Source organism: Hylobates moloch, unplaced genomic scaffold, assembly GCF_009828535.3.
Source record: "Hylobates moloch isolate HMO894 unplaced genomic scaffold, HMol_V3 SCAFFOLD_16, whole genome shotgun sequence".
Taxonomy (NCBI): Eukaryota; Metazoa; Chordata; class Mammalia; order Primates; family Hylobatidae; genus Hylobates; species Hylobates moloch.
Window position 1 is genome coordinate 30,301,493 of NW_026652291.1, and position 20,686 is coordinate 30,322,178.

Sequence of the window (20,686 nt, forward strand, 5' to 3'; positions counted from 1 at the left end):
GTATGCCCAGGGCTGGTACGTATTAGGTCACCTATAAAGGTTTTTTGAATGAATGAGAGAGGGAGAGAAAAATTGAAAGACTCAGGAGGCTGGGCTTTCCCATTTACAGCTGGATGATTTCAGACAAGTCACTCAATTACTCTGTTACATTACCATGAGGTTCAGAGCAACTATTATCTGTGAAATAGCTTTGTAAACAAAGGAAGCACTATATCATGTCAGGAAACCCCTGAAGCCCACAGCAGTGATTGAAGATGGCTAGGTATATTTTGTGTAGAATTTGTTGCCCTCTAGATTCTCCCCTCTCACTTTCCTTAACAAATTGTCTGTGTTTGCTGTTTCCTTATCTCCCACTCTCTCTTCATTCACCTACAATGCAGCTTCCATCTCTGCCACTCAGTTGAAACTAGTCTTGACAAAATGACCCATAAATTGCTAAAATAAAACAGATGCTTTTTAGTCCTTACCTAGCCTGACCTCTCGGCAGCATTTGAAATAGTTGACCACTCCCTCCTTCTTGAAGCTTTGTCTTCACTTGCCTTCTGTGATAGCGTGTTCTCTTGGCTTTCCTCCTGTCTCTTGCTATGCCTTTTCAGGCTCATTTCAGGCTGCTGGAGAGAAATTAGTATCTTAAACATTTATTGGCTGGGCGCAGTGGCTCACAACTGAAGTCCCAGCACTTCGGGAGGCCAAGGCGAGTGGATTGTTTGAGGCCGGGAGTTTGAGACCAGCCTGGCAAACATGACAAAACCCCGTCTCTACTAAAAATACAAAAGTTAGCTGAGAGTGGTGGCGCATGCCTGTGATTCCAGCTACTCAGGAGGCTGAGGCATGAGAATCACTTGAGCCTGGGAAGTGGAGATTGTAGTGAACCAAGATTGCACCATTGCACTCCAGCCTGAGTGACAGAGCAAGACCTTGTCTCAAAAAAAAAAAAAAAAATATATATATATATATATATATACACACATATATGTGTGTGTGTGTGTATGTACATATATTTAATAGAATTATTTAATAGAATTATTTTTCTCTATAAAACTGTCGAAAAGGCCAGACATGGTGGCTCACACCTGTAATCCCAACACTTTGGGAGGCCGAGGCGAGTGGATCACCTGAGGTCAGGAGTTCGAGACCAGCCTGGCCAACATGGCAAAACCCCATCTCTACTAAACATACAAAAAATTAGCCAGGCATGGTGGCAGGTGCCTGTAATCCCTGCTACTTGGGAGGCTGAGGCAGGAGAATCGCTTGAACCCAGGAGGCAGAGCTTGCAGTGAGCCGAGATCGAGCCACTGCACTCCAGCCTGGGTGACAAAAGCGAAACTCCGTCTCAAAAAAAAAAAAAAAAGTTGAAAAGTCATCAAGGACTAGTCTCATTGCTGTATAGCAGCCTCTTTGTAGCCAGATTCTTTATAACTCTTCCATGTTTCAGGGAAACTGTGACCAAAATTTATGAAACTTCTAGTACAGATTTTCAAGAAGCTATATTCCTGTAGAAAGCAAAAAAAATTAGACTATATTGTAAAGAATTTTTTTCACCATCACCTGTAATTAAATATATAGTTTACCTTAGACTTGAAGGACAAAGATTAGATTAATGGATATTAATCTGGATACTTTTTAAGTTTTCTTTACGTGTTGGCAGGATCTTTATACTACTTGCTATTAAAATGTTTAATCCCTTTGCCCATTTTTTTCTAATTTCTAAATTTCTAGCTCTTTTGTTCTACTGTTTTTCTTCATATGAAGTTCCATTAAAGCTCAGCTTTTGGCATGAAAAATTAAAACTTCATAAGACCTCTCAGCCGGGCATGGTGGTTCATGTCTACAATCCCAGCACTTTGGGAAGCCAAGGCAGGAGGATCACTTGAGCTCAGGAGTTCAAGACCAGCTTGGGCAACACAGCGAGAACCTATCTCTTTTTAAAATTTAAGTTTAATAAAATGTAATTTAAAAAAAAGTCATAAGACCTCTTTATTTCACAGAACATGCAAGGAGGCACTAAACTCCATGGTCAGCTGGGCCATGGAGACAAAGCCTCCTATCGACAGCCAAAGCATGTGGAAAAGTTGCAAGGCAAAGCTATCCATCAGGTGTCATGTGGTGATGATTTCACTGTCTGTGTGACTGGTAAGCCATCAGCAGAAAGTGTCTTAAGAGCATGTAATGTGGGGGTATTTTGCTTAATGCTGTGCAATCTTAGTTGGGATTTTAAAACAAAAGACAGTATACAAAGAACCAGAGGACCTTGAGCAAATATACTCATTAATAATAACATACCAAATTTGCTATAGTATTAGGGGGTGGTGAGCAAGGAGAAGACAGGTGGGTAACAGAGAAGAGGTGGGATGAGGAGAAAATGTGTTCCTGGTTGGCAGGAAAAGTAATCTTACCACCTTATCAGGCTATGGATAACATAAAATTAGGATCAAGACCTAAGTTTAGTTTTGGTCTTGTCATTACTTAATGATTCCTTGGGACTTATTTTTTATCTATATAACAAAGATGGCCGCATTAAAATTTTAAGTCCTTTTAACGTGATAGTGCTACCACTTTTTAAATTGTTTAATATAGTAGTAGTAGTACACATGACTCTCTGACATAGAACTCTAGACTTGCACAGTCTGTCCTTTTAATTTCTTGGATGTAATCATTTCATGTGAGATCATTTGCTGGGGTAGTCCTCATTCCAGCCCTGCCCAACTTTCTGATTAGATAAAATAAGTCAGTCCTTTGATGGATTCTGTTTTCCTTTCTTTTGCAGATGAGGGTCAGCTGTATGCCTTTGGATCAGATTATTATGGCTGCATGGGGGTGGACAAAGTTGCTGGCCCTGAAGTGCTAGAACCCATGCAGCTGAACTTCTTCCTTAGCAATCCAGTGGAGCAGGTCTCCTGTGGAGATAATCATGTGGTGGTTCTGACACGAAACAAGGAAGTCTATTCTTGGGGCTGTGGCGAATATGGTAGGGGTAGCCTTGTCTCTGTCCACTTCTTCACAGGTATACAACCTGACTTAAAAGTTGTATGCATCTAAACACATCATGCAGCCCCTAAATGAGAAGTGTTAATTCAGTAAATCTTTTTTTTTTTTTTTTCCTCGAGACAAGAGTCTCTCTCTGTCACCCAGGCTGGAGTGCAATGGCACGATCTGGGCTCATTGCAACCACCACCTCCTGAGTTCAAGCGGTTCTCCTGCCTCAGCCTCCCGAGTAGCTGGGATTACAGGCACACGCCATCACACCCAGCTAATTTTTTGTATTTTTAGTAGAGATGGGGTTTCACCACATTGGCCAGGCTGGTCTGGAACATGATCCGCCCGCCTTGGCCTCCCAAAGTGCTGCGATTATAGGCGTGAGCCACCGCACCTGGCAAAAGAGAATCTTACAGAACCTCTTCACTGGGAAGGAAGCCCTCATTATAATGATTTTCATTCTTATGTGTGTTTCAGGACGACTGGGTTTGGATTCAGAAGAGGATTATTATACACCACAAAAGGTAAAATCAGAAGCAACTTATTTCTAAAACCTATCTAAGTCGCACAGACTCCAATAATATGTCCTCTTTCCTTGGCTCTGTTGAATCAAGGTGTTTATTTCCGAAGTGTTTCCTGTTTGGGAGACCGACAATCTAGGATTCTTGATTTAGCACCCTGTGGTCTTGCCATCTGACCAAATCATAGAAAATTGAGAAAGTGGGTACAGCGACTGTGGACATTGTGAAGTCACATCTTACTCAGGGATGACAGCTAAAATCAGCGTGTACAGCAGAAAAGTCACATATAGCTACAAATACACTGGAAAACTCGAGAAGATACTGTAAAGCAGTATACTGTCTCTTAACCCAACACAGCCATTTTCCTCTCCTATTTCTACAATTGACCACCAGATGAAATATTAATAGTTGTTTTTGTTTAGCGGTCATGTTGCATGAAACATACTATCAAATTACTCTCAGCCTTGCCAGAGCTGGCCCTGTGAGAGGCTCATAGAGGCTGATACCAGCTGGGGGAAAAGCACTGTCACATCTCTCCCACCTACCCTAGGGCACAGGCTTACCCATTGGAGGGTTGGCTAAATCAGCTATACCATTTATTGTTACCACTGTTTTGGGTTTTTTCTTTTCTTTTCTTTTCTTTTTTCTTTCCTTGGGTACTTTTAGCCAAACCAGTTTTTATTTACGTTTTAAAAATTAAATTATTATGCGTTTCTAGGGACCATCCTCAATGGGATTCCCAGCTGTTGCTTTTCTCCTGGAAAGGCTGTGGCAGAAACTGAGGGTTGAGGTTTCAGGTTTTACACACATCCATTGTGACCCCACACATGCATCACCCCACCTTCTCCAGTCCTGTCTAGTTAGCTGTAAAAAGATATGAGCATTTGGAAGTCCTAGATACTACCTCAGTACCCTGTCACCTCTCCTATAAAATGACCAGATTGGGACCCCACAGGGCTGTTGAATTTCTGTAACTGTCAAGCAGCCTTCCATCTCAAAGGACAAAATCAGCAATGAATTGAAGCTTCTTTCTCAACTTTTTGACAAGTCACCCTAAGTAGGACCTATTACTAAGACAAACAGAGGGGGCTGTCTTGTTTAGTTGACCTGGAACTGTCACCTTTTCCTTGATATTATAAAACTTGAGCTCTTCGTTGACAATAGTAGCCTTGGCCGGGCACAATGGCTCATGCCTGTAATCCCAGCACTTTGGGAGGCCAAGCGGGCAAATCACTTGAGGTCAGGAGTTCGAGACCAGCCTGGCCAACATGATGAAACCCTGTCTCTACTAAAAACACAAAAATTAGCCGGGCATGGTGGCACACGCCTTTAGTCCCAGCTACTCAAGAGGCTGAGGCAGGAGAATCACTTTGAACCTGGGAGGCAGAGGTTGCAGTGTGCCGAGATCATACCACTGCACTCCAGCCTGGGCGACAGAGCAAGACTCCACCTCAAAAAAAAAGAAAAGAAAAGAAAAGAAAATAGTAGTCTCGGCCAGGCGTGATGGCTCACACCTGTAATCCCAGCACTTTGGGAGGCCAAGGTGGGTAGATCACCTGAGGTCAGGAGTTCGAGACCAGCCTGGCCAACATGGCGAAACCCCATCTCTAATAAAAATACAAAAATTAGCTGGGTGTGGTGGCGTGGACCTGTAATCCCAGCTACTTGGGAGGCTAAGACAGGAGAATTGCTTGAACCTGGGAGGTAGAGATTGCAGTGAGCCAAGATCGCACCACTTCACTCCAGCCTGGGCAAAAGAGGGAAACTCTATCTCAAAAAAAAAAAAGAAACGAAAAAATAGTCTCTAAGACACTGGGCAAATCTGAAAAGAATAGAGCAGTCCTCACTTTCCTGTAGTCATTCTGCTAAATGCAGCATGTCTCTTTTGAAAGAATTTGAGAGCTTTTTTTCTAATACGAATTATGTGTTTGGGATTTCTTTTTCTGATTTTTTTTCTTGCAGGTGGATGTTCCCAAGGCCTTGATTATTGTTGCAGTTCAATGTGGCTGTGATGGAACATTTCTGTTGACCCAGTCAGGCAAAGTGCTGGCCTGTGGACTCAATGAATTCAATAAGCTGGGTCTGAATCAGTGCATGTCTGGAATTATCAACCATGAAGTGAGTGTCCTGATTGGTGTTCTAACCACATCATCAGAATTTCTCTAGGTTGGAATTTCTTTGAGATGCCATTATTGGTTAGTGACCATGGAATTTGACTTTAGTTATGGTCTCATAGGCATTGTATGCAGCAAAAGAAGCCAGCCACAAAGAGTACATGCTGTATAGCTCTATCTGTGTAAAATTTAAGAACAGGCAAAATTAACTTATACTGGCAGAAATCAAAACTGTGGCTACTTATGGAAGGAAGGGTATTAACAGAAGAGGTGGAAGGGATCCTAGGGTAATGGGAATGGTCTATATCTTGATCTGTAATGGTTTTACAAGTATATGTATATAGAAAAATGTGTCAAGCTGTGTGATTATTTTGCAGTGTGTTATACTTCAACAAATAAATTGATTACAAAGAATAAAGTGATGAAATTCAGCTTTTACCTTATTGAAATAGGAATAAGCAAATTAATGTTATAAAAAAAACATATTTCCATGCATCACCTTCCTGGAGTTTTTTTGATTGATTGGAGTTTTTTAGATTTATTTCTCCCAAATCACTGATCCTGTTTAGGCTTATTGAATGTAATTACCATTCTGTCTTCAAAAATGTTAGCAAATTCACCACTGATATTGTCTTAGTTTCCTTTTTTTTTTTTTTTAATTATACTTTAAGTTCTAGGGTACATGTGCACAAAGTGCAGGTTTGTTACATATGTATACATGCGCCATGTTGGTGTGCTGCACCCATTAACTTATCATTTACATTAGGTATATCTCCTAATGCTATCCCTCCCCGCTTCCCCCACCCTATGACAGGCCCCGGTGTGTGATGTTCCCCTTCCTATGTCCAAGTGTTCTCATTGTTCAATTCCCACCTATGAGTGAGAACATGCGGTGTTTGATTTTTTGTCCTTGCGATAGTTTGCTCAGAATGATGGTTTCCAGCTTCATCCATGTCCCTACAAAGGACATGAACTCATCCTTTTTTATGGCTGCGTCTTAGTTTCCTTTTTGTGTTAATATAATGAGTTTTGTCATTTTCCAAAGAATAAAATTAAGAGACAGAAGTTTTCTGACTCAATGAAAAAGGTAAGAATTAATTTTTAAGCAATCTCTTAAAGTAGTGATTTTCAATTAGGAGAGTACAAATTCAGGGCAAGGTTGGAGAGAGTATCTTTGTAGTTTGAAAAGAAATATTCAGTTGCCGGGCACGGTGGCTCACGCCTGTAATCCCGGCACTTTGGGAGGCCAAGGCGGGCGGATCACAAGGTCAGGAGATCAAGACCATCCTGGCTAACACGGTGAAACCCCATCTCTACTAAAAATACAAAAAAAACCAGCCAGGCATGGTGGCGGGCACCAGTAGTCCCAGCTACTCGGGAGGCTGAGGCAGGAGAATGGCGTGAACCTGGGAGGCGGGGCTTGCAGTGAGCTGAGACTGCACCACTGCACTCCAGCCTGGGCAACAAAGCAAGACTCCATCTCAAAACAAAATAAAAAAACAAAGAAATATTCAGAATTACTATTACTTGATTTATGTTTTCATTATAGCAGTGGATTTGTTTTGAAATTTTAAACTTAAATGAGAGGATTCTTTTTTAATACTAATTCAAAGGGAACATGGGTTTTAATTAAGTTGAGAAACACTACCCTATAGATGAAATTAGATCACAGTAAACTGATTCCTTTATGGGCTGGAGACAGTCCTCAGGACTTTAATTCTTTGCCCTGCCCTTGTTAGATATGCAGAGTGTATAACCAAGGTAAATGTCAACGATTCTCTCCTTATATAAATACCTTCTGGGATGGAAAGTTCAGTTTTATAAACCCTAAGTCAGAATCTAAAAGTTTGGTTGTCAGAAAGTTCTGCCTCATGTGCTGCATTCTCTGATTACATATTGAGCTTATTTCCTCTTGTTTTCTGTTGGAGATGGAAAACTACCTGGCACCCTCTTCTTAGTAATATAACTCACTTGAAAGGCCTTTTGGTCACCAGGACTTTTTTCCATTCTCAGCCTGATTTTCCCTTGATTTTCTTACCTCATGCATCTGCTTTGTGTTTTATTTTGTTTCAGGCATACCATGAAGTTCCCTACACAATGTCCTTTACCTTGGCCAAGCAGTTGTCCTTTTATAAGATCCGTACCATTGCCCCAGGCAAGACTCACACAGCTGCTATTGATGGTAAGTTGATTTACAACTGTATCACATGCCTTAGTAGCTGAGCCTCTTTTATTCTATCAGATATTAGGTTTTCTTTACATGTATGTCATCCTGATTTCCCCTGAACATCTAGTATTATCTCATTAATGTATTCAGGTACATATTTTTATTGATAATTATTATAAATGCATAATAAATACATCCTGTTATGAGAACACCACACCTATGATTCCAGACATCTGTTGTCTGATTAGCACCTTTTATAAGGTACTTTATTCTAAGGTAGTACTCATTTTTCTCACTAAAAATACAGTGCTGGAGAGAGAATACAATATCGAGTCGCTGACTGGATCTAATTAGTTATAGTACCTAGATACTGTAGTTGTCCTAGGTCCAGGATCATGTATTGTATTTGTATATTCTAACAACCGGAAGCTAATCCATGAAGTCTGCTTGGCTGCATCTTCCCTGGGTTCCAGGACTCATTTGTGCCTTGTTATTTCTTTTTGCTTCTCAGAGCGAGGCCGGCTGCTGACCTTTGGCTGCAACAAGTGTGGGCAGCTGGGTGTTGGGAACTACAAGAAGCGTCTTGGAATCAACCTGTTGGGGGGACCCCTAGGTGGGAAGCAAGTGATCAGGGTCTCTTGTGGTGATGAGTTTACCATTGCTGCCACTGATGGTGAGTCTGTACATATCATTTCAAGCTTTCTGGACACATGGCTGTGTTTCAGTTCTTGGCTGGGAAAGAAATGGACTGGTTATTTGTATAGCTGAATTGTGGATGTACTTTTTTATTTGTATTAAATTGGTGGCCGGTTATATATATTGAGCTTTATTAACTTTTCACGTATTCAACATAGTGATTGTTTTTAAAGGCCAGATTTCTAGATAATGATAGGTTAATGTTCTACATTCCTCCTTTTTTCATTTCAGCTTTCACTTTTTTGGTAAAATTTTGTAAGAATTATTAAGTACTTCTATATAACTTGCTCAGTATGTTGTTGATTGATTTCAATAAACATTTATTGGGTAGCTGGAGAGAACAGCATATTTTCTCTGTTGGCTGGGGTCAACTGTACTACAGTGATGTCCATAGGGACTGCTAAGGTTTGAAGGGCAGCTTTCCTCTATATTATATATCTCTCAGATTTCTGAGTTGGTCTAATTGATTTTTCTCCTCTCTTTTCTCTGAGACGATTTTTTTTTTTTTTTTTTTTTGAGACAGAGTTTCGCTCTTGTTGCCCAGGCTGGAGTGCAATGGCACAATCTCAGCTCATCACAGCCTCTGCCTCCCAGGTTCAAGCAATTCTCCTGCCTCAGCCTCCCGAGTAGCTAGGATTACAGGCATGTGCCACCACACCTGGCTAATTTCTGTATTTTTAGTAGAGACAGGGTTTCTTTATGTTGGTCAGCTGGTCTCGAACTCCCAACCTCAGGTGATCCGCTTGCCTCGGCCTCCCAAAGTGCTGAGATTACAGGCGTGAGCCATTGTGCCTGGCCTTTTTTTTTTTTTTTTTTTTTTTTTTTTGAGATAGAGTCTTGCTCTATTGCCCAGCCTGGAGTGCAATGGCACGATCTTGGCTCACTGCAACCTCCACCCCCCGGGTTCAAGTGATTCTCGTGCCTCAGCCTCCTGAGTAGCTGGGATTACAGGTGCAAACCACCACGTCCAGCTAATTTTTGTATTTTTAGTACAGACAGGGTTTCACCATGTTAGCCAGGCTGGTCTCGAACTCCTGACCTCGTGATCTGCCCACCTCGGCCTGCCAGAGTGCTGGGATTACAGGTGTGAGCCACTGCACCTGGTCCTCTGTGGCTATTTCTTTCTGCAGTATTGTCTGGTTCCTCACTCCTTTTTTTTTTTTTTTGAGACACAGTGTCCCTGTTGTCACCCAGGCTGGAGTACAGTGGCGTGATCTCAGCTCACTGCAACTACTGCCTCCCAGGTTCAAGCAATTCTCCTGCCTTAGCTTCCTGAGTAGCTGGGATTACAGGCACTCGCCACCATGGCCAGCTAATTTTTGTATTTTTAGTAGAGATGGGGTTTTGCCATGTTAGCCAGACTGGTCTTGAACTCCTGACCTGAGATGATCCACCCGCCTTGGCCTCCGAAAGTGCTGGGATTATAGGCGTGAGCCACCATGCCTGGTCACTCCTTCTCTTCTGTACTGCTGCTGTTGCTATCCTACATTCCCTTCCTTCTTTGCTTGCTTTTTCCTCTTTTTTCTTTTTCCTGTGTCATCATCTGAACTTCTAAATTTTTGTAGCCACTTTTTTCACTTGACTGGTAACAACTCACATTTCATTTTCTCTTTTTTTTTTTTTTTTTTTTCCTTGAGACAGAGTCTCGCTGTGTCACCCGGGCTGGAGTACGGTGGTGTGATCTCGGCTCAGTGCAGCCTCTACCTCCCGGGTTCAAGTGCTTCTCCAGCCTCAGCCTCCCAAGTAGCTGGAATTACAGGCGTGTGCCACCATGCCCAGCCAATATATTTCATCTTCTTATCTTTTGACTCATCAACTTTTTTGTTGTTGCTTGTGCTCTGAGATACGCTTGTTTTCTTTTGGTCCATGCCTGTTCTGTACTCATGAGGGGTCTCAGGGATATTGTCAATGAGGTGATCTGTTACCATATTTAAATAAACCAGCATTCAGAACAGCACATTAACTCTCTCTGCTTGTCCCAAAATAAGGGACTTTAAGGAGCAAACTGTTTAGGTCAGACTTGGATAAATGGAAACGTTACACAGGACAGAGTCAGGATGTCACTGAAGATAAATTTAGTGCAGCAAATGCAGTAGCAGTTTCTGACAGGGCTTCAGAGAGCTCACGTTTCTTGAATAGATCTGTGTAGCTCATGACTTTAACTTCAGAATGAGAAATGTAAATTTGGATTCTGTGGCTGGGCATATTACCTCTTGATGTTCCTATACTCCTCTAAACTGTACTTGATGGCCTCATTCATGTCCAAGTCCTCTTTTAGGCTCTAGGAATACAGAAATGAGTCTCAGAAAACCCCTGCTTTCAAGGAGCTCACACTCTAGTAGAGTAGGGGACTAGCACAGGCAGGTGTTAGGTGCTGTAATAGCAGCAGCCTAGTCTTCTAAGTCCTGGAGTGCTCCAAGGCTCACTTGTCTCTCCAAAGTGAGCTCGTTCCCTTAAATTCCCCCTATACATTGACTGCTTTATATCACCAGCCTTGACCTTCAGACTAATTTATTCAACAGCTCCTCAATTTGATGTCTAAATTTAGGGTGGGCCATATAACCCAGTTATCTTAGACCAATCCTGATTCATGCCTTCATGCCTGTTGTCCTGGCTTAATGATTAATAGCCACCCTGTTTCATTTTTTAAAAAAAGCCTGATTTGGATAAGAAGTTATAGGCATCTCAGACAAACTTAGTATACTCAAAATCAAACTTCTGATTTTCTGCCCAGACCTGTACCTCCTGCAGCCTTCCTGTCTCAGTAAATGGCAACTTCATCCTACACTCCACATCCCATCCATATTGGTTATCTTCAGAATAAATCCAACCACTTCTCACCATCTCCACTACAACTGGTCTCCCTGCTTCCATCCTTGCTCCCCTGCCATCAGTTCTCCTCAGTAGACGGAGGGATTCTCTTAAATACCTATTGCTCAAAACCTCCACTGGTTTCCTCTATCAGTCAGTAAGAACCAGAGTCATCACAGTGGCCCGATTGGCCCTATGTGAGCAGGACCCCAGCCACCTCCTGACCCCTTCTGTTACCCGTCCCTTCCTTTACTTTGTTCCAGCTGCAGGGGTCTCCTTGTTCCTTGTTTGTGCTACTGACATTACTTTTGCTGTTGCTGTTCTCTCTGCCTGGAAACTCTTCCTCACTCCAGTAGATCTCTGTTCAAGTGTCAGAAAGAACTCCTCTGACCTACCCTATCTAAAATAATAATATCCCACCCCACTGTTACTCTTTGTTTCCACTTATTTTTCTCCACCATTTATCTTCATAGCATTTATCACCACCTTAAATGTTAGGTGTGTATTTATGTATTATCAGTCTCCCCTACTAGAATGTCAGTTCCACAGGGCAAGGACTTGGTTTTGTTCACTGCTCTATCACCCCATGCAGTACCTGTCTTGAAGTAGATGTTCAGTCACTATTTGAATGAATGACCAATAAAAAGTTGTTGAAGAAAAAGGTGAATGAATGGATGAATGGATGAATGAATGGATGAATGGATGAATGAATGAATGAATGAATGAATGGCAACAGATAGGAAGAGTGGGCATTTTTACCCGAGTGGAATCAGGAAGAGTTTAGGCTTTATATAGGAGAATAAACAGCTTTCCCTTGTTTAGTACATAGTGGGAAGTCTTTCTAGCTCTAGGATATAAAGATGGGGAACCCAGAAAGTTGGGAAGCCAGTGTTCTGTTAAATGGTCTGCTGTTTAACTTTTTTCCTAGATAATCACATTTTTGCCTGGGGCAATGGTGGTAATGGCCGCCTGGCAATGACCCCCACAGAGAGACCACATGGCTCTGATATCTGTACCTCATGGCCTCGGCCTATTTTTGGATCTCTGCATCATGTCCCGGACCTGTCTTGCCGTGGCTGGCATACCATTCTCATTGTTGGTAAGAGTTTCATATGGCTGGGGTTGGGATGGCTTTGACAGAGGATAGACCCACGTCTGAGTATTGTTGGTCACATTGTTGGAAACAGAAATGTCCTGAAGAAGCCATTTCTGTAAGTCTTGTAATGGTCAAGGATGCCATGCCTAGTGGTGAGAACAGAACCATCTGCCATCTCTTGATTATTTTTTAATGTAACTTTGGGCTCTGCCTCCCCCCTTAGAATTGATTTTTTTGGTTGTTTTTTTTGTCGTTTTTTTGAGATGGAGTTTCACTCTTTTCGCCCAGGCTGGAGTGCCATGGTGTGATCTCAGCTCACTGCAACCTCCGCCTCCTGGGTTCAAGCAAATTCTCTTGCCTCAGCCTCCCAAGTAGCTTGGACTATAGGCGCCTACCACCACGCCCAACTAATTTTTGTATTTTTAGTAGAGACGGGGTTCCACCACGTTGATCAGGCTGGTCTAGAACTCCTGATCTCAGGTGATCCACCTGCCTCGGCCTCCCAAAGTGCTGGGATTACAGGCGTGAGCCACCATGCCTGGCCCTAGAATTTGTTACTTCTAATCATCCACCAATTAATTTGTTGTCTGTGCTCATGCTTTCATGAGAAACATTCAGCACATCCTTTAAAAGAAACTTTAAATTATAAGCACTTTCTGCATAAAGATTAATTTGTTATGAACTACTTTATAAATGCCTGTGTAAGGGTTTATAAGTCTACTTTTAGATCAGTGGTTTGCAACCTTAGCAGCACATTAGAATCCTTGAGAAGCTTTTTTTTTTTTTTTGAGACGGAGTCTCACTGTGTTGCCCAGGCTGGAGCACAGTGGTGCGATCTCGGCTCACTGCAACCTCCCAGGTTCAAGCGATTCTCCTGCCTCAGTCTCTCGAGTAGCTGGGACTACAGGAGTGTACCACCACACCTGGCTAATTTTTGGATTTTTTAGTAGAGATGAGGTTTTACCATATTAGCGAGGCTGGTCTTGAACTCCTGACCTCATGATCTGCCCGCCTCGGCCTCCCAAAGTGCTGATATTACAGGCATGAGCCACTGAACCCGGCCAAGAAGCTTTTAAGAATACCATTGTCCAGACCCTATCCCTGACCAATTAAATCAGAATCTCTCGGGTGGAACCTACGGACCTATGCAATGTTACTTCCTTTTTTTAAATTTTGAGACAGAGTCTCACTCTTTTACCCAGAGTAGAGTGCAGTGGCACAAACACAGCTCACTGTAGTTTCCCTCTCCCAGGCTCAATTGATCCTCTCACCTGAGCCTCCCAAGTAGCTGGGACTACAGGCCAGTGCCACCACACCTGGCTAGGTTTGTATTTTTTTTAGAGATTGGGTTTTGCCATGTTGCCTAGGCTGGTCTCAAACACATGGTTACTTTCTAAAACTTCCCAGGTGATTCCAGTGACCAGCCAAGGCAGACAGTTGCTAATGTAGATAGTGAATATAGTTAGAATAGCAAGTAGTGCTTAGCTTATGATACTAATTTCTAAAACTGTAAGTTATAGTTCTAAGTTATCTGGAGTCAGGGAGAACAATTATCTCCCTATCCTAGTCTTCTCTCGTTTTTCTTGCCTATATCTGTATACAGTGCTTACCTACCAAATATTTTTTCTCAGAGAAAGTATTGAATTCTAAGACCATCCGTTCCAATAGCAGTGGCTTATCCATTGGAACTGGTAAGTACCAATGTTTCAGGTACCAGTGGTTTTCTGAAGTGTGGGTCTTTTGGTTAGATTCCATGTAGACTCCAAAACCCAAAGGAAAATGGGAAATGTCTTTGGGAAGTGAGGAATACAGTGGTTAAGAGAGATGATCATATTTTGGTTGGTTTCGCAGTAAGTTATAACTTTTACATTGTGGTCAGAGAGACAGTACATCATCTTTGCCTCCAACGCATATGGAAGTAATTAAGTAGCTTGCCCAGTACTGTAATATGACTTATGTATTATTCCTTTCCTTACTATTCTAGGGGGTAATGAGTCCTTTACTTCCACGGTATTCCCAGGGGTATTCCAGTCTAAAGAAATAGTTCACCAAAACAGGCACTCAAAATAAAACTCGGCTAAACTTTCAGTGTGGTTAGGAGAATCATCCCAAAGATCTCTGATAGATTTCCTTTGACTGCTGTCTTCATGGTTCTCTATTACTGGGGACCATGCCAGGAAATTGAATCTATTTTCCTTTTTGGTTTTCTACCTGCTAGATTCCCTGTAGTCTTTGGTGTCTCAGAACCAGGATTCTGATTTGTTTTATTTATTTTTTTTTTTGAGGCACAGTCTTGCTCTGTTGTCCAGGCTGGAGTGCAATGGCGCAATCTCAGCTCACTGCATCCTCTGCCTTCCAGGTTCAAGTGGTTCACCTTCCTCAGCCTCCCAAGTAGCTGGGATTACAGGCATGCACCACCACACTCAGCTATTTTTTGTATTTTTAGTAGGTTTGGCCAGGCTGGTCTCAAACTCCTGGCCTCAAGTGATCTGCCCACCTCAGCCTCCTAAAGTGCTGGGATTACAGGCATGAGCCACCATGCCCAGCCCAGATTCTGATATTGTTTGGAATCAAAACCCATAAACACCCAGAATAAAAGCAGATTAAAGCTGGGCACAGTGGCACAGCCGTTAGTCCCAGGTACTCAGGAAGCTGAGTCAGGAGGATTACTTGAGGCCAGGAGTTCAAGGTTGCAGTGCACTATCATCATGCCTATGAATAGCCACTGCAATCCGGCCTGGGCAACATAGCAAGACCCTATCTCGAATGAATGAATAAATACATAAACAATCAGTCAATCAAACAGATTAAACCTCCAAAAAGAAACAGCTGAAAACATGATCTAGACTTGTTGAACTTCAGTTTACACATATACACCGACTTACTATGCCATATTATGTATAGTTAAGTAGCCCATTGCTTGGCATTTCTGTTTATGTATATTAATATCTGTCAAAACTGACTAAAGATCTTTCGCTAAGCACAGCAGTTCTACTACAACTTTGTTTTGCTAGGACAGTATTTAAAGGAAAAACATAAAATTGAAAGCAAATGTCCCTTGGTGGGAAGATGTAAACTCGAGGAAGAGCACAGATTTTTGTCTTTTTTATTTATCAATTTTATCTACTTCCCTAGAACAGTGCCTGGCAAGTGGTAAATGCTCAGTAACTATTTGTTGATTAAATGCATTGTGACTATCCATTGGAGTGAAAGTGAACATCTCCAAATGTTTCCATAAATATTTCCGTAAAAAGCAAGTTGCAGCAGACTACATGCCTTTTTATAAAGTTTAGAAACAAGTAAAATAGGCTGGGCGTGGTGGCTCACGCCTGTAATACCAGCACTTTGGGAGGCCAAGGCAGGCAGATCACAAGGTCAGGAGATTGAGACTATCCTGGCCAACATGATGAAACCCTGTCTCTACTAAAATACAAAAAAAAATTAGCCAGGCGTGGTGGTGCACACCTGTAGTCCCAGCTACTCTGGAGGCCGAGGCAGGGGAATCGCTTGAACCTGGGAGGCAGGGGTTGCAGTGAGCCACGATTGCGCCACTGTACGCCAGCCTGGCAAAAGATCAAGACTCTATCTCAAAAAAAATAAAAGTAAAATAAATAGTAATGTATTATTTAAGGATGCATAAAGGCGATAAAGTTTTTAAGAAGAAATGGTAAATATAAAATTAAACAGAATGGTTTCATCTGGGTAGGAGGCCAGAGAAGGAAGGAATTCACAAGGCAAATACAGTGATATAGGTAATGCTGTAGTTCAGCAGTGTCCAGTAGATCTTTTTGCAACGATGGAAATGTTCCATATCTGTGCTGTTCAGTATAGTAGCTACCAGCCTTCTGTGGCTATTGAGCACTCCAGAGAGTGGCTCGTGTGACTGAGGAACTGAATTTTTAATTCTCTTTAAGTTTAAGCAGGCACATATGGCTAGTAACTCATATTGGATAGTGCAGTTCTAGTTCTAGTGGCAAATAGACCTATGTTTATTGTTAGGCATGCAAATTTACACATATGTTAAAATAGTCTTTGGTATATCTAAAATGCAGCATAATCTTAAAAAGCTATTTAAAACAAAAAAGTAAGCTTCAGAACTCACTTTGGTAACTATATAGTTCTGCTTCCGTAGGATCTCAGCATGACCCAGTTAGTCCCCAGGCCAGCACAGCAGGTGATAATTAACCCTTCTTTACATTTAGCCTCAGAAAATACCAGGCATGAGAACAAGGATCTCTGAGGAGTAAGAGAAAAAAAAAAAAAAAGAAAATACCAGGCAATTTTTTTAAATTTTGACAAATTAATCTTCTTAATTATATTTTTCTTTGGCCCATATTAAAATTCAGTTTCATTTCCTGACCACACATCAGCTAGTCTTCATTAAGGTTGCTTGGAATATGCTGTATGAAATGAAAGAATCAGCCATTATATTATAAAAATTCATACAGATAGTCATCAGAGAATGTAATGTTCACATTAAATTTTGAAGAATTGGCCGGGCGCGGTGGCTGACGCCTGTAATCCCAGCACTTTGGGAGGCCGAGGCGGGTGGATCACTTGAGGTCAGGAGTTCAAGGCCAGCCTGGCCAACATGGCAAAACACTGTCTTTACTGAATATACAAAAATTAGCCAGGCATGGTGGCGGGCACCTGTAATCCCAGCTACTCAGGAGGCTGAGGCACGAGAATCACTTGAACCCAGGAGGTGGAGGTTGCAGTGAGCCAAGATCACGCCACTGCACTCCAGCCTGGATGACAGAGTGAAACTTTGCCTCAAAAAAAAAAATCGCCGGGTGCAGTGGCTCACGCCTGTAATCCCAGCACTTTGGGAGGCCAATGCAGGTGGATCACCTGAGGTCAGGAGTTCGAGACCAGCCTGGCCAACATAGTGAAACCCCGCCTCTACTAAAAATACAAAACTTAGCTGGGCATGGTGGTGTGTGCCTGTAATCCCAGCTACTCAGGAGGCTGAGACAGGAGAATTGCTTGAACCTGGGAGGCAGAGGTTGCAGTGAGCCAAGATCGGGCCACTGCACTCCAGCCTGAGCAATGGAAGCTAGACTCGGTCTCAAATTAAAAAAAAAAAAGTTGAAGAATTCAACATTCAGATTTTCCCCGGACAGGGAGTTAATGGTAAGTTTATCTGGCAACTTTAAGAGGAGTTTGGCTCAAATATTAAAGACCTTTTTATATAAGATAAGTGTCTGTGGAGGATGCTGGAATCTGAATATACTCTTAAAGAAGCAGAGTAAGCATGGGTGCTAGATTTGGTGGGCTGTGGTTGGGGGGTTTGTTTGGTAATGCTTTTAGAATATCGATAACCTGCTATGGATATAAGATAAAGTTGGTAAATGCAAGTGAATTATCATTATGAGCATCCTGATATACAAATACAACTATACAAAATTACAAAACATAGTTTGTATGAAAACCAAAAATTTAGTCCCTAACATTTGAGTTGCACTGTTGCCATTGCACTTCTTGCAGCTTATAGGCACCTTTCCAGGGTAAGTGGGGTTTTCAGATGGTAAATCTGTCTTGCTGCATAGCAAAGCTGTCTGTTTCTGTGCTGTGTATCTCTCAGTGTTTCAGAGCTCTAGCCCGGGAGGAGGCGGCGGGGGCGGCGGTGGTGAAGAAGAGGACAGTCAGCAGGAATCTGAAACTCCTGACCCAAGTGGAGGCTTCCGAGGAACAATGGAAGCAGACCGAGGAATGGAAGGTTTAATCAGTCCCACAGAGGCCATGGGGAACAGTAATGGGGCCAGCAGCTCCTGTCCTGGCTGGCTTCGAAAGGTAATTCCTTTGGAAGAAGTAACTTGGATAAAATATCTGGCCCTTTGCAGGAACCAGAAAGAGCTGTCAGGGTCTCTTAGTTTTCCAAGTACCTAGTAAACTGCTGTGCATCCTGAATCCAGCCCTCTGATTTCTACCTGGAAAGAAATTGCCTGATCACTAATCCTTTTTTCTTTCCAAAAAGATACAAAATGTTCTCATACGCTTGTTACTTAAGTGAATGTATTATAAGTTACTATAACCTACCTTGATGGCAGTTTTTGTAGTACATGTATATAAAGATTAAGCTTACAGATTTTATACTGTCATTTACAGAAATGGAATATTGGAGCAATTGGAATGCCTTACAATAGGAAAATGGTTGATGAAAGTTGAGATACAGAAAGCAAAAATGTTGGATTGGGCACCGTGGCTCATGCCTACAATTCCAGCACTTTGGGAGGCTGAGGCAGGAGGATCACTTGAGCCTAGGAGCTCAAGACCAGCTTGGGCAACACAGCAAGACCTTGTCTGTATAAAAAATTTTAAAAATTAGCCAGGTGTAGTAGTGTGCACTTATAGTCCCAGCTACTCAGGAGGCTGAGGCAGGATGATCACTTGAACCTGGGAAGTCGAGGCTGAAGTGAGCCGAGCTGTGCCACGATTGCACCACTGCAATCCAGCCTGGGCGACAAAGCGAAACCCTGTTCAAAAAAAAAAAAAAAAGAAAGTAAGAATGTTGAAGTATATTTATTTTCATGGAAAGTTAGTCACAACATAATGGCTATGCAGAAGAGGATGATATATCTGTATGATCTCATTCTTTTAGGAAATATGTAATACACAAAAGAATGTCAACAAGACTATGTATTAACAGTTTTTAAAGTGGTTGTCAGGCCGGGCGGTGGCTCACGCTTGTAATCCCAGCACTTTGGGAGGCCGAGGCGGGCAGATCACGAGGTCAGGAGATCGAGACCACGGTGAAACCCCATCTCTACTAAAAATACAAAAAGTTAGCCGGTCGTGGTGGCAGGCGCCTGTAGTCCCAGCTACTCGGAGAGGCTGAGGCAGGAGAATGGCGTGAACCCGGGAGGTGGAGCTTGCAGTGAGCTGAGATCGTGCCACTGCACTCCAGCCTGGGCAACAGAGCCAGACTCCGTCTCAAAAAAAATAAAATAAAATAAAAATAAAGTGGTTGTCTGTAAGTGATGGAATTGCTGGTGAATTTTATTAGTTTCCTTTGCCCATTTGTATTTTCTCATTTCCTACAGTAAATATTTATGGTTTGTGAAATTTTAAATTTTTTACCAAAAAAAAAAAAAGACTGGCCATGATGGCTCCCACCTGTAATTCCAGCACTTTGGGAGGCCAAGGCAGGAGGATTGCTTGAGCCCAGGAGTTTGAGACCAGCCTAGACAACATAGGGAGACCCCATCTCTATAAAAATTTTAAAAAAAATAAGGCCAGGGCCAGGCACGGTGGCTCACGCCTGTAATCCCAGCACTTTGGGAGGCCGAGGCGGGCAGATCACAAGTTCGAGATCAAGACCATCCTGGCCAACATGGTGAAACCCCATCTCTACTAAAAATACAAAAATTAGCCGGGCGAGGTGACTCACGCCTGTAATCCCAGCACTTTGGGAGGCCGAGGCGGGTGGATCACAAGGTCAAGAGATCAAGACCATCCTGGCCAACATGGTGAAACCCCATCTCTATTAAAAATACAAAAATTAGCCAGGCGTTGTGGCGCACGCCTGTAATCCCAGCTGCTCAGGAGGCTGAGACAGGAGAATCGCTTGAACCCAGGAGGTGGAGATTGCAGTGAGCCGAGATTGTGCCACTGCACTCTGGCCTGGTGACACAGCGAGACTCCATCTCAAAAAAAAAAAAAAAAAAAAATTAGCTGGGCATGGTGGCACGCACCTGTAATCCCAGCTACCTGGGAGGCTGAGCCAGGAGAATCACTTGAGCCCAGGAGGTGAAGGTTGCAGTGAGCCGAGATCGCACCACTGCAGTCCAGCCTGGGCAACAGAGACTCTATCTCAAAAAATAAACAGATAAATAAATAAGGCTGGGTGAGGTGGCTCAAGCCTGTAATCCCAGCACTTTGGGAGGCCAAGGCAGGCAGATCACTTGAGGTCAGGAGTTTGAGATCAGCCTGGCCAACATGGTGAAACTCTGTCTCTACTAAAAATACAAAAAATTAGCCAGTTGTGGTGGTACACACTTGTAATCCCAACTACTTGGAAGGCTGAGGTAGGAGGACCACTTGAACCTGGGAGGTGAAGGTTGCAGTGAGCTGAGATTGTGCCACTGCACTCCAGCCTGGTGACAGAGTGAGATTCTGTCTCAAAAAAAATAATAATAATTAGCCGGGCATGGTGGCATATGCCTGTGGTCCTAGCTACTCAGGAGGCTGATGTGGAAGGATTATTTGAGTCCCAAAGGTCAAGACTACAGTGAGTCATGGTTGTGCCACTGCACTTCAGCCTGGGCAACAGAGCAAGACCCTGTTTCAAAAAAAAATCTGTAGA

The 20,686-nt window shown here is 42.6% G+C and overlaps 1 protein-coding gene across 4 annotated transcripts in view; it reads left to right on the plus strand.

Moving 5' to 3' along the window:
* The window catches only part of NEK9 (NIMA related kinase 9), a 45,663-nt gene that overhangs the window by 18,057 nt on the left and 6,920 nt on the right, over positions 1-20,686 (plus strand). For 2 of the 4 annotated variants that reach the window (XM_032179810.2, XM_032179813.2), the window contains 9 exons: positions 1,989-2,133; positions 2,768-3,004; positions 3,454-3,500; positions 5,460-5,615; positions 7,685-7,793; positions 8,290-8,451; positions 12,214-12,384; positions 14,013-14,072; positions 17,966-18,174. In XM_032179810.2, coding sequence (XP_032035701.1) covers positions 1,989-2,133; positions 2,768-3,004; positions 3,454-3,500; positions 5,460-5,615; positions 7,685-7,793; positions 8,290-8,451; positions 12,214-12,384; positions 14,013-14,072; positions 17,966-18,174 — 1,296 coding nt within the window. The remainder of the gene's footprint in view (positions 1-1,988; positions 2,134-2,767; positions 3,005-3,453; positions 3,501-5,459; positions 5,616-7,684; positions 7,794-8,289; positions 8,452-12,213; positions 12,385-14,012; positions 14,073-17,965; positions 18,175-20,686) is intronic. The other 2 variants (XM_032179811.2, XM_032179812.2) reach the window with 2 other exon arrangements.